This window comes from Myodes glareolus, chromosome 11 (assembly GCF_982192425.1).
Source record: "Myodes glareolus chromosome 11, mMyoGla1.1, whole genome shotgun sequence".
Lineage (NCBI taxonomy): Eukaryota > Metazoa > Chordata > Mammalia > Rodentia > Cricetidae > Myodes > Myodes glareolus.
In genome coordinates this window covers 76,466,954-76,481,392 of record NC_142036.1, presented here as the reverse complement: position 1 = coordinate 76,481,392, position 14,439 = coordinate 76,466,954, and the positions used below count along the sequence as shown (strand labels likewise).

The 14,439-nt window shown below is 36.5% G+C and overlaps 1 protein-coding gene across 5 annotated transcripts in view; it reads right to left on the bottom strand.

Annotated features, from left to right (window-relative positions):
* Positions 1-14,439, bottom strand: part of Nova1 (NOVA alternative splicing regulator 1) — a 122,822-nt gene that overhangs the window by 20,062 nt on the left and 88,321 nt on the right. For all 5 annotated transcript variants that reach the window (XM_085697690.2, XM_085697688.2, XM_085697693.2 and 2 more), the window contains one exon: positions 3,086-3,252. In XM_085697690.2, coding sequence (XP_085553816.1) covers positions 3,086-3,252 — 167 coding nt within the window. The remainder of the gene's footprint in view (positions 1-3,085; positions 3,253-14,439) is intronic.

Sequence of the window (14,439 nt, the reverse complement as noted above, 5' to 3'; positions counted from 1 at the left end):
TAGCTCTTGTAGACCAGGCTGGCCTCAAACTCACAGAGATCCGCCTGCCTCTGCCTCCCGAGTGCTGGGATTAAAGGCATGTACCACCACTGCCCGGTGGTACTGGCATTTTTAAATGTAAGAAAATTCTTTAAGTTTCTTACTTTTCTTTTCCCTTGTACAGCTTGGCTTTACAAAGGGTCCAGGATTAAGAAATGAATAACCTGCATCTATTACATGAAGCTGGATCTCAGGCACTGAAGAAGTTCATCACTGTCCTGCACGGAGGACTTTTGAAATGAGTATGCAGGACACGAGAAACCTCACTGGTATGATGCCATCAACCAAGAAGGATAGGAACATATGGATAGAGAATTATGGCTTATAAGATGTACATAGTTGGTAAACTGCATCTTAGAATACAGTGCAGGGCATAACTGATTAGAAAAGCACAACAGATAATGGGAAGTCAGTACTTTTAAAATCTGACTTTCTGAGCACCACATTTGACTTACAATTTTAAGTATAAATTATACATTAAAATTTTTAAATAGTAAAAGTTTAAAATTGTCAACCAAAACAAGCAATTAGGAATAATAATAATAATGGAAACACTAAGCAAAATTCATAATTTCATTTTTCACTTCAATCTGTTTATAGATTAGATATTTGGTTCTAGCATTTTGGTAACTCCAATTTTATTCTGTTTGTAATTAAAACTTGAAAAGAAATTATTTTCGGGACTAAATCCTAAAATAAAAGCAAATACTGGATCACTTGTTGTGTGCAAAGTTCTCAGCAAGACATCTTCAGAGTCTGTGGATTAAAATTTAAGCCTTTAAACAACAAGAAAGCCACTTTTTTCTACTCTATAACAAAGTAATTTACTTTGCAAATACCTATTCTATAATGTGTTAAGTGGCATCAGTATATGAGAAATAAAATCATAATCATTAAAATTTATATACTTGAGAACTACTTTGGTCATTGTTTGTTATGAAATATTAAACTGCAAACTAGATACCTAAGAAGCTAAAGAGCTGCAATGCTGAGCATAGGAAGATGCATTACTATAGGGCAAAAACACATTTATCCTACAAATTTTAAGAAACTTGTATCTGTTGTACATCGTACAGATAATGTGCGTTAAATACGCTGCCTCAGCACACTCAGGGCTCGGTTCCCGCATCCTTGTAATGACTCTCTGCTATCCGCATTGCTCATCCCATGAAAATGTAGAGCTTACCAATAATTTTTAATTCTATGAGTATCAAGGCATATCAATGAATGTAAGCATAAAAGCCTGATAAATCAATATTAACATTTAAAACTTATCCTAAATATAATTAATATCTGAACAAGGCAAACAAAAATCAGCCAAATGCTTTAAAACCCTGGTGGCAGTCATCAGTCTACACCGGCCCTGCATACATGACCGCCTGCCCATCTCATCTATGCAGCCATAGCTAAAACGGGAACTTCAAAAATGATTCACACTACTATTTGAGCGTGCTCGGGATTTGAGGCTACATAGACATTACAAGAAGTCTCACATTACTGTTTAGATAGAGTTTTATATTATTCAAGACATAATTTTATGGCTATTTAAAAAGAGACATCAAGTGGTCACCTAAATGTCTGAATGCTTAAATAGAAGTTACTGCAGAAAAGGGAGAATGAATAGGTTGGATTAAGGCCGAAAGCAAAGAGGGCGGATACTTCAGTGCTCACTCAGGACATTCCTAGCCCCACCTGGCCTTAACCTGGATATCTGCCACCTAAGACACCTGTTTTCCAATCTGATGAGGTCTCCGTATCATCGTCAAGTCGACGGGCTTTGGATTATTTTGTATTTTCCTGGCATGGATGAAAGAAGCACTTCACACTACTTAGTGATTGTGAATTTAAAAACACTAGTGTGTATAGCTTTAAGGTATGTAGATGTTGCCACATATCCATAAAGATATGTTCCCGTAGAGTTCTGAAATTACAGCTATTCAACACTGATGGAAAACAGTGAGAGTGTTCTTTGTATGGAGTCAGAACTACTTTCTCACAGTTTAAACAAGGAAGTACTTTAAAAATAGATTATTAATAGATAATCGAATATTACTTTATAATTTTGAGCATATAGCATCTAATTATAAATTCAAAGTTGATATACGATTAAATTATGATAGGTTAATAGCACTGGTTAATATATTTTCAGTTCAGAAACATGAAATTAATAGAACTTTAAACTACATTTCAAATTCATTACAAAGAAAATAAATTTTCTGTTAATTTATAAATAATACATTTATTCTAAAAATCACAATTTGTTGATAATAAAACTAATTCATAAATTAAGTGGCTAAATAAAAGGGCAAAAGCAGACAATAATTATGGACAAAATATCAAATATGTATACTAAAATATTTCCGGTGAAAGGATCCACCTTATTTAACATCAAGCAGTGTCATTTCCTACGTCAGCTCAAGCATTACTCATCTTAAAAATTCACAGTGCTTTTGTCATGAAAATTATTTTTGACAGAAAATTCCAAACATTAAAATTTGACATTGGGTCTTCATAACAGATATAGGTACTACACATTGATACAAAACGTAATGGCTGGGTGCTAACAACGGACTGAACTCTAGCTGTACAGATTGACTCACACACGTGTTGATAAAATATTAAACATGACAAATTGGCAAAACAGCAGCTGTAAGCAATACCTATCCTGAGAACTACAAATGTCACTAAAGTTGGGCATTGGAAATGTTGAAGATATAAATTTCATTTCCATTTTTTAAAATTCCTTTAAGAAGTGTTATATTTTAAAGAGTAGAATTTCCTTAGTTAATAAAACCCCTGCCTCCATATCTGCAAGAAGCACTCACAAAGACTCACAGCAGTGCCTCTTTGTATCTCTCCAATAAATATAGAATTCAACTAATCAATAGCTTCATTTGCCAATCAAGGGCTTTGAAATTCTTAAAAAACTAAATAATGACTTTAGATAAGTTTAAGTCTTTTTCTGACAGGACTAAACTGCTTCCTCTGAAAGGAACTCAGACTGCACTGTGGGTATTCCTCTCTGATTTCCCAACCGAACACTCACTTGTTTGATGCGATCAGGGTTAACGGTGGTCTGAGGTTGTAGGATGCTGACTGGTTCTGTCTTGGCCACATTTTGGGGCATTTCTCGAATTTTTTCTGCAATGAATCCATGAACTGCATTCAGTGCTTCAACTGTTCCCTGGATCAAGCACACCCTCTCAGTAGTACCTGAAGATAGAAGATTCATTTTCAGAAAACATTCCTTTTCGTTTTACATTGAAATCTTACGAAAAAGAAGGCATAATGTTGATAAAATACTGTAACGTATACAGCCCTGAAGTTCTAGTGTTCAACTGAAATTAAAGTAATCAATACATCTGCTTCGGTAAAATATGTCAGAATTCATTCCCTTCTTTTATTCTCATAAACAGGCATTTGGGTTCTAGAAGAACCAAAGATATAGAGATCAGAGCTCATCACTGATTCATGGGGATAAATACTCATGCAGTACTCAGAAAAGGCCTTAGGACTAGAAGCTGTAACAGATAAGAATCCATAAAAATACCTTTTAAGGAGCTCATTTTCTAAAATGAGTAAATCATTATACTTTTTGAATACAAGAATGTATATCAATTTTATTGATGATGTACTAAATACGGTATCAGGGACATATAAACAGGACTTAGATGGTCTAAGATACAATGTAGGAATTTTGTGGACACGCCTTGAGGTCATGACAAGCCAAGATTAGTTTTCACACTGTTCTGAGGCTGACTACAGCAGGCTTGACTTACCAACTGATCACATAGCCATTACTGCAGTGATCCAAACCTCATGACTTACAAATCAGAAATAAGACCTGTACTACAATTCTCACTGGTGCCAGGATTTCAAAACTCACGCCACTGTGTATGGAGAAAGTCGTAAGACTTCTAAGTTTACAAAAACAATCACAAAGACTTAATGCTGCTTTCAAGATGAAAACAATGTTCATCATTCCTTACAGGCAGATCTGTATCACAGGACTTAGGAACAGGACTATAATTATAGAAATATCTCAATTATATTTTCATATTTTTGTCAATGACAATTTCAATTTGTAAAGATATGTTTCTTGAGTTTTAGAGGAATTAAGAGCAAGCAGAGTTTATTTTTCAGGATGGATGGCACATAATGTAACCTGTGGATTTAGATTTTCCTGTTTCTATTAATCAATTTAAGTTACTCTTGTCTGTATTGATGCATCTTTTGGTCCTAGGGTAAACGATCAAGTTTATACGGACACCCAGGGGACACTTTACAAGACTGTATTAATTGTCTAGTAAATGACTAGAAAGGATTCCCGATCAATGCGGCTAGTGCAAAATGTTCTTCAGGTTCTCAGACCACACAGAACACAGATCAGATTACATCACTGCTTCCAGAGACACCACAGAGCACTCTGGGGATGCCAAAACAGTCTGGTTTAAAGGACGAGTTCCAAAGAAAGAAGCCTGGCACAATGTAACTAAACACTGTGTAATCCATGTTATTCTTAGAGTTTTGATTTAACATAATATGTGTCTGACCACAGCAACCAATGCTCTTCAGACTGTGTAGACTAACAGAAAATAAATGGAAAACCCTGATTCATAAAGAAATAGAAAAGCCTAAATATGACGTTACACAAGAGCAAGTGTGAGGCATTCTGAGGGCAGTTTGCAGACACACAGGAGATTGCCCGAATCACACCCTTTCCCTTAGGACCATGCAAACGAGGTGGGCCCGAAAGGAAACTTCACAACACTGGGAGACTTAGCTGAGACGTTGTTATATTCTGCTCCAGAATCCTAATGGCTTTGCACTCAGGTAACACAAAACCATAATTTTTTAGGAGAGAGTAAAAAAAAAAAAAGAAATCCTGTCAAGTATATGACCAAACTATGTAACACAAATGAGCCTATAAATCATAAAAGTTGCTGGGTTTTGTCATTTTAAAGGCTTTTAGACTCCATTAGTGTCTAAGCTAAACTGCTAGATATTTATCATTTTATTTGCTTAATGGCAGCATTTACTACTCTCTGCACCAGAGTACAACAAAGCTGAGACTCAGCTACAGGAAAACGCACACGCATCCTCCATAATGCACAACACAGATATGCAGGACACCATTGCTTCCAACCGATACAGCAAGACCAGTTTGAATTCACGGCATCGTGACTGATTTCATAATGGTCACTGTCCTTCCTTACAACTTTTCACTGCCTGTTTCTTTTCGAAATATCCCTCCATGCTACTTTCATGTCACATATGGTAACAGATAAATTACAAAATATGTGTTCATAACAAGAAAGACCGTTGGCAAAGAGCAAAAGCAATGTTGAAAACGGCTTAATGTTTCTATTTCAAAGGCAATATCAAATATTTAAAAAACACATTTCTAAAAGAGGGTACAATTCCCAAGCAGATCATAGCAAACTCTTCACAGAAATGCAGTAAAATATATTCTCTGTGCTGCTGCAATTTTTGGCCAGACCCTCAGACCAGCTCCCGGGTATTTCTCACATGTGTCCTGGGTTTCATTCCTTTTCACCCAGCACACACTCTTCCTGTTTAAGAAGGACTTTCTCTGTATGCACCATGCTTTTTCTCTTGGATATTTTCAGTGGTTAAAGACATTAACATAATTGGGACAAGACATTTCTACAAATTTAATGAATTAAAACTTAGGCAGAAATGACAAATTTGGAAAAATTGAATGAAAGGCTAATGGAAAAATGTGCATGGAAATGTCAGTATCTCCATTCGATTATATGTGTCGATATTAGCAAGATGAAACATCTAGAACCATACACTGCTGGATGTAGGATCAAGCACAGCTCCATTGAGAAGTACATACCCCCAAACAACTGGAATGAAATGTAACGAAACAGCCTTCCACTATAGTTACAGATAGCATTGATAACTCAGAAAATGATCATACCAAAAGGAAATCACATTCCATCAGGGATGTGAAACACATTTATTGACAATTCATCCAGTTTTATAAGCGAATGAAAGATTACTTTATAAAAAAGACCTGACTGAAAGATATTATGATCAAATACAATCTAGAATTTGATTGGTTCCAAATTTAAAAAAAACTTTATGTAAAAGATAACTGAAGCAATGATAAAAAGTATGCATTATGTAGCATCAAAGGATCACTTTTAATTTGAAAAGCTGTGTCTATGGCACTCAATTAGATAAAAAGTACCTTATTAACTTGGCATCCTTTAAGGAAGTCTGGATGTTCTCCAGCTTCTGAACATCTAACCATAAATCTCAGTATCTCCCTCAGATCGACTCGATTGTTACTTTTCCCACAATCCCACCCTACTTTCCATCACAGGTGTGTCTGGACAAACCCACTCTTCAAGTCACTGCTGTTTATTCTGTCAGCAGCATTAGACACAGCCGACTACCCTGTTTCTGGAAAAAAAAAAAAAAAAAACAAACCTTAAATTTTTCTGGGTTCTGGTTTCTCATTTGTTCGCTCATCTGTCGAGCATTCACTGAGTCCTGACCACTCAAACACTGTACTGGAGGCTGAAGACACAGTCATACCATACCCTTCATGTCCTCACGGCGTTCACAGTGTTCTTCCTGGGTACTACACACAAAACATGGAAAGCACGCAGCATGAAGAACACGAGGAGGGAAGTGCAATGGAGACTATTTGAGGCCAGAAACAGTGTGAAAAGGTGTAAGGAACCGTACTTGTCAGGTTTATCATCACACTCCTGTTTCTTAGAACAGTGCTCGACCAACAGACGCCCCAAACTGCCTTCTAAGACATGACTAGTGTCTAGGCTCCATGGCATCGCTAAAGTAAAAAACACACGATTGACTTAGAAGGTTGTTGTTTGGTCTGCATTATAAAGTCAATAAATGTCTCTGGATTTGTAAGCTCAGCCAATACATGTGAAAGTGAATTTTGGGAAATGAATAAAAAATAAACTACAGTAAGTTATAAATAATCTCTATGTCCATAAAAAGACTATCAAAAAAAAAGAACTTAGGCAAAAACATGAGGACATATAATGAATTACAAAACTTTATTTTCAAAGTTAAAAATAAAGAAGATCAGAGCTAGCAAATGACTCAGTGGGCGTAGGAACTCTCCCACAACCTGAGGAGCTCGAGGGCATTCCTGGAATCCAAAGAAGGTGTAAGGAGAGAGTCAGCTCCACAAACTCTGACTTGAGGGTCTGCTCTGTGGCACCCAAGCCACTTCACCTACACAGTATAACAACAAACAACAACAACAAAAACAACAATAATAAATATTAAAACTCTATTCATAATTTCCCTAGCCCTAGCAGATTAAGGTTAGGGATTAGCATGTTTTTTTTCACTGTTTATTCATGATTTTACATATGTCATTTTTTTGTGGCTGCATAATACTTTATTATATACACAGAGCATATACTTTTATATGATCATATAGAAGACTTCACATTTCCAGCTTTTGAATATTGTGAAGATCCTTCAGTGATCACTAGTGAATACGTATTTTCTTAGGTGTCTATTTCTGATACTTTTGTGTATATACAAAGGAGCACAGAATTTCTGGAAAATATGTAATTATATATTTAGCCTTTTTGAAGACTTGCCAAATGATTTTCTAAAATCACACAACTTCACATCCTCACTATCAGTGTAAGAGGGTTCTAATTTTCCTTTCTGTAGACAACATTTATGCTTCATTATTGTAATTAAAACCTACACAAATGGGTGGGCAGGGCTCACTACAGCGAAACTGGCATTTCTCCAGTTGGGCATCTTTCAAGTTCTTATTGTCCATCTTTATTTCTTTGCACAATTTATGGGTTACCTTTCTATTATAGAGGTTTTGTAGTTCTTCCAAAATGATATTTTCCCCATCCTAAAGATTGTCTTTTTATCTGCTGATAATTGCTTTTGTGCACACAAGTTTTATTCATTCATGTTTGTGTGTGTGTGTTCATATGAGTCTGGAGGTTCACATACCATGGTACACTGGTTGAGTGTCAGTCCTCACCTTCCAACTTGTTTGAGACAGAATCTCTTGCTGTTGACTGATGAAGACCAGAATCCCTGGTCTGTGACCTATCTGGAAGCATTTGTCTTGGTCTTTCCTAGAGCAGCTCTGGGATTACAGATGTATGCCACACCCGGCCTGTGAGGGTTCTGGGTATTTGACCATGAGTCCTGTGTTAGTTCTCTAACCACAGAGCCTCTCCCTAGTCTGCGTATTTAATTTCTGATGATATCAACTGATTTTTTTTTTTGGTCTTGTTGTTCTTGCTTTTAGTACTAAATTAGGAATTCCACTCCCACACCTAAGATGGTAAAGGACTTCCTTTAGTTCCTTCAGATTTTTAGGGTTCTATTTCTTAGGATCTCCAATGTTTTGAATTGTTATAATAGCTTTAGCATATCACATTATAACTAGATAAAGGTTTTACATGGAGGTAAATATAAGACTTGGAAGTTTCTGAAAATTCTTCAATTCTTAAAAGTAATTTTTTGACACTCAAATCTTACTTTACTTTAACACTATTAAGAAATTGTAAATTAAGTGATACATGATTACCATAAGAATTAAAGGTTAAATATGTGATAATAGATTATCCTTAGTTGATTGTCTGTAGCTCAGAGCAGTTAGCTGGATGTCTTAGAGACCATGGACTAAAAATGACTGACATTTTTATTATATTATACATATAATCTTAATTTTAAAACTTTATCTCCAAAAATATCAAATTGATATCTTGTACTTTTATTATTCCATTTTGTCTTTTTTTTTATTGAGTTGGTTTTTTTTGTTTTGTTTTGTTTTTGTTTTTTCGAGACAGGGTTTCTCTGTGGCTTTGGAGCCTGTCCTGAAACTAGCTCTTGTAGACCAGGCTGGCCTCAAACTCACAGAAATCCGCCTGCCTCTGCCTCCCGAGTGCTGGGATTAAAGGCGTGTGCCACCACTGTCTGGCCCAATTTCTTTTTTTTTACATAGAAGTTTTTGTCTCTTTTATTCAGAATTATTGAAGTGTATTTTTAAGTGAAGGAACTCCAGGCTAAGGATTATGTGAATATAACACCTTGTGCATTCAACCACTGCCACCTGATCACACAGTTCTCCAAAGCTAAAACCTCCTGACTCTCCAGACTATCCTCTTGACTTCTAATCCAGTTGAAGACAGATCCCTGGACTCACGGTCTCTTCCTGGCCATGCTTCTATGTCAGAATAGAGAGCTGGCTCTGTCATTCCTTTGCTTTTGAAGGGATCCTTAGTCTCTGGTTTCTTGGTTGCTCTCCATGCAGCTTCTGGCTTCCTGCTGTACTCACTAACCTACTCTCAAGTCCTTAGTGCCCTTCAGTTGGGTCATCTTAGTCAGGACTTCCAGTCACCATTCCCTAGCATAGCACTTAAGTATCTCTTGACTGTCCTCCTCATGAAGGAGACCTGATAATTTCAGGGAGCAAAACATCTTCTAGTAGCACATGTCATTAGAACAATGACCTGAACTGGAACTCTAAAGTGCCAATCTTCCCAAAGTACTACATAACACAAGTCACAATGCCTTCAGTTGCCACCACAATACTCGCACTTGACAATCCCAAAGTTTGCATTTCTAAACTTCTAAAATCTCCTCAGAGAACTTTCTGTTTTAAAACAATATATAATACATACAAAGACATGTAATACACACACACACACACACACACACACACACATATTTCAGTCATCAAGGCAGGATGGAAGGCATATTGTAATTTAGAAGAATCAGGAAAAGTACAAGGGAACCAAATGTAGGTATCTGCAATTCCTTCCCACATGGTGGACTTAATGAGCCATGTGTTCCTTATAGAAACACTTTCTTTTTCAGTTTTCTTACAGCTACTATCTTTCCAGGAAATTCTTCCTGTAGATCCTATGATTGTAAATATAAAAATGTATAATGATTTAATTCGCTGTCTAAAAATACTTCCCTATACTTCAAGTCGTCACCAAATCCCAAAAAGTCCACTGAGGAAGTCTAATTATGTCCTTTACCCTTTTGTCATTTACCTTCCGTTCGTCGTGTTTCAAATATGCAGATCATACGTAATCCACCTTTTAAAAAACCAACAGTGTCTCATCGCCAGTTAGAATTTAATTTCAGCTATACTGAGGCTTTCAAATCCACAAGGATTTGGCTCAACTCAGCTTTGTCCTCGTCTCACATTACTTTCCCCGCCTTTGCTATACTCCAGGGAGTCAGGTCTTTTTTAGTTACTGGAACAGGCCACGCTTGCTCTCACTCAGGTCTTGTTTCCTGCTGATGTCTGTCTCAGTAGCCCGGCTCCTCCGGCATTCCCTATGGCATCATCCCCAGCTACACATACAGACATTTATTCCTTAAGGTTTAGCTTAGTAATACCTCATCAGAGAAGTCTTCAAAAACCACGGAACAGTTTACCCATGACTACCCATAATCTCACAATTTTTTATTTTAGCTCCTAACCAGCCATCTTCCAAACTGGCCAGTGTATTTGTTCTTTATTTGTTGTTTGTCCCTCTTCAATAGAAAGAAATATTTACTGTTTTATTCTTGGGTATAACCCACAGTTCTGTTCTTAGTAGATGGCTGAAAATAATTTTTAACAAACTAAAAAAATAGCCTTGGATGAGCAACATGCAATTTTGTTAACCCAGAAGAGGAAAATAACAAACTGTTGTGACTGAAAAGCTTACCTAGTACAGCACATCCTATACACTTTTATTGATCTAGGATGGAAGAACAGTGATTGGCCTAGTCTAGCTATCTTCTAACTCATTTTAGGGTACCTCCAATACAGAAAGGAATTCTGCAAATGGTTATCTGGGGGAGAAGTTTAAGCTGCAGCAATTTCTGTACCAAATAAAGAACCACTCAAGCATCCTAATTAAATTAATTACTGCGTAATAAAATATTGACAAATTCTGTTTAGAGCTAAGGCAAAGTGTGACTATATTGGTCATGATCATTTTTTATGGGGAAAACCCATACAAGATTTTTTCGTAAGTATTATCTTCTCTTAAGTAGCTGAAAAATTAGGTGTTAAAATGGGAGTTTTCTAAACAGGCAGGGATGTTTTATCTACTTTTGTTCTTTTGAACAGCATCATTCTGTAGTTCAGGCTGGCCTGGAATAGGATGTAGCCCAGGCCTTACACTTACACAGTCCAAGTACCCATGGAATAGTGACGTCATGGCAATGCACATCTGTAATTCTAGTGCTCAGGAAGAGACATGAGGATTCTCTGAGAACTGGTGGCCAGTCAGTGTACTGGAAACAGTGATTTCCAAATTTAGTGAGAGATCCTTCTCAAAATATAAGGTAGAGGAGGAGCTGAGGGAGACATTTCAACCTCTGGCATCCATACATACCTACATGGATGAACACACTTGCATAAGCAGGTGTCCCATTCATACACATGTGAACACAAACATAGCTCACATACACCTTTTTAAATTAACACTGAAGTGGAAATCAATTTAAAACTAGACACACAAATGTAATTTTATAGGAAATAAAAAACTATTTTTTTTGAAAAGTAATTTTTGATCTGTGTCTAAGGCCTCAAAATGTACTGGAGAAAGCCCCTTGTGATAGGAAATTCAGGGAAAGACTACTGTACTATGCATTACTCAGAACAGGTTAATAGTGATAGAGAAATCCCATGGGTAATATTAGTGGGTGGTTTGTAAGAGGGCCCAAGAAACTTGGCTGTTCTGAGGATTGAGATATAAATATTTTAATTAAGCACCGCTGCTTTTCACAGACACAGCAAAAGCCTTGCATTAAAATGAATCAATTCCAAGATTGTTGGAAATTACGCCAGGGCTTCCTTTCCATTGTTTTGAATACATGGCTGTGTAGGGAGGAACATAAAATGAAGTATTTTATGCCAGGCACCTTACTCACAGACAATCCTAACATGGTCTTGATTTTCAGTTCTAAGGCCTCAAAGTCATAATGTGTGCTCACATTGCACACTGCCTCAAAACACACAATTAGCAAACATTCTTGACTTTTTTCTTAGGAACTCCATCTCTTTTCATATAGTTCTTTACCCAATTCCAACCCTTTCTTCAGACACTCTATTCTACACACACGCTTTTGCCCTACCATCTCGTATCTTTTAGTTCTCAGTCAGTTACCGACTTCACAGGAGATACTGCCTGGCTTGTGGTTGTACAGGCTAATGATGTCTCTGCGTGACCAAGCACACTGGATGCTCCCAGACAGAAATTTTCATGGATTAGATTACTGTTTGCTCAGCAGTTTAAGCTCACAGGAATGTGGGATTCTGACATGTTCTTATACTCACAGTATCTACCATCCACAGTACCACAAAACATATATATATATATATATATATATATATATATATATATATATATATATTCATGTGACATAGATATTCATGTATCTGAGTAACAATTTCTTTTGCATAAACAGAAGACAGGAAGAGCAAATGACTGGAGTATAGGCCTGTTGTAAAACCCAAGAAGCTAGAATTAATGAACTAAACATGAGGTAAAAATGGGCCACTCTAGCAAAACAGAGTTTAAGGTGTAAAGGCCATGGATTTAGGGAAATAATAGATTGTCAAAACCCTGAGTTCTAATGCAACAGATCTACAAAGTCGTGAAGAATAATATTCAGTGGAAACTAGGAATGACACAAAGAGAAAATATGGAATGCTCCAGAACATATTCAGCATGTAAAAGGAAACCAGGTGTGATGATTAGCTGAGAAATCTGACTATATTGGCAAAAATCTTTGAAGTTGTACCAAGAAAAATTAGGAATTGTGGAAGAAACTCTATGGAGGAAAAAAATATGCCATGATGGTATAGTGGCTAGAACTGCTGTGTTTAGGAAGAAAACATGCTTGTGCAATTCAGTAATCTTTCAAAAATGAAGTTGAAGAAAGCAATGCTTTTAAGAAATGGCTGTGCTGCCTTGTGTAGTTTGTGATTATTTAATAGAAAAACGTCACAGAACGCATGCTGAAATCAATCAGTTAACAAGTTTGTTTTAGATGTAGGTAGTATGTTTGAGGTATATTAAAAGAATGTTCTATTATTCTAGCTTCCAGTTAATGCAGATGTGATATTAAGTTTTAAATTTATGTTTTATTTTAAAAGACACAGGAAGAATTGGTAACAAATTAAGGTCCTGTCCTTTGTAAAACTTTTCATTCTGATTCAAGAACTGTACAAGTGAAAATTGACTAATTATTTTGTGAAAATACTGAAGTTTGCTTAAGACTTTCCAAATATTAAAATAGCCAAAACTTAATAAGTGAGGTTTTTACAGCACCACCCCCATGAGTATATTACAAGCTGTGTACACTGGAGTTTAAAGATCATATTTCTAAATAAATAAATACAGAAAATTACATTGTGGAAAGCAGAGAGTTAAGACACATTGTAGTAGGAGACTGCTCATTCATTTCCTAACCGCAGAGACCGAAATACTCACACAGAAACTATATTAAATACAACATTGTTTGGCTGATGTCTCAGGTGTACTTCTAGCTAGTCTTACATCTTAAATTAACCCATTTCTATTATTTTATATTTTACCACAAGGCTCATGGTTTGCTGCTGCTTGCTTCTTGGGCAAAACTACATGGCGTGTACTTCCTTCAGCAGCTATATGGCGTCTCTTTGACTCTGCATACTCTCTCTATCTCTTCCAGCATGGCTATATTCTGCCCTGCCACAGGCCAAAGCAGCTTTATTCATTAGCCAATAAAAGTAACACACATACAGAAGAAGATCCCACACTAACATGTTCCCTCATTTAAAATTAATTTAGCTGCTAAGTTCAAATAAATAATGGCATTTTGTATTTTGAATAATTTCACAAATATACCATGGCTAGTAACCCTAAAAAACAAAATACCTCATTGTTATCTCACCTTAATTGATTGGAAACAATTACTATATATTAGTTTTCTAGAAAGCACTGTTAATATTCTCCATGGGTGTTTGCCATTTATACCCTTAACTAAGGACCTATGAGGGGCTGTGAGTTATCTCTATCTCTGCCTGGTCTCCGTCAGTTTCCATTAGCAATGTTCAAAGACTGTCCTTCCCACAGGGTCTCCAGTCAATGCTCAACTAAGGAATTACACTTCTGCTGTGCGAAACGAAGGACTGGGGCTCCCATCTGACCAGGAAAGCTTGAAACACAATGCTGCCTTCTAGGATGACCTCCAATACAATGAATTGTTGAACGTATAGAAAAACATAAAAATGGACAGAACATTCAAAAATGTGTAACCATCAGGAGAACAAGATGAGATAGCAGGCCATTGTATTATTCTTCACAGACATGCATCACAGTGAGGAAAGCACACAAGACAAAGAGGATGAAT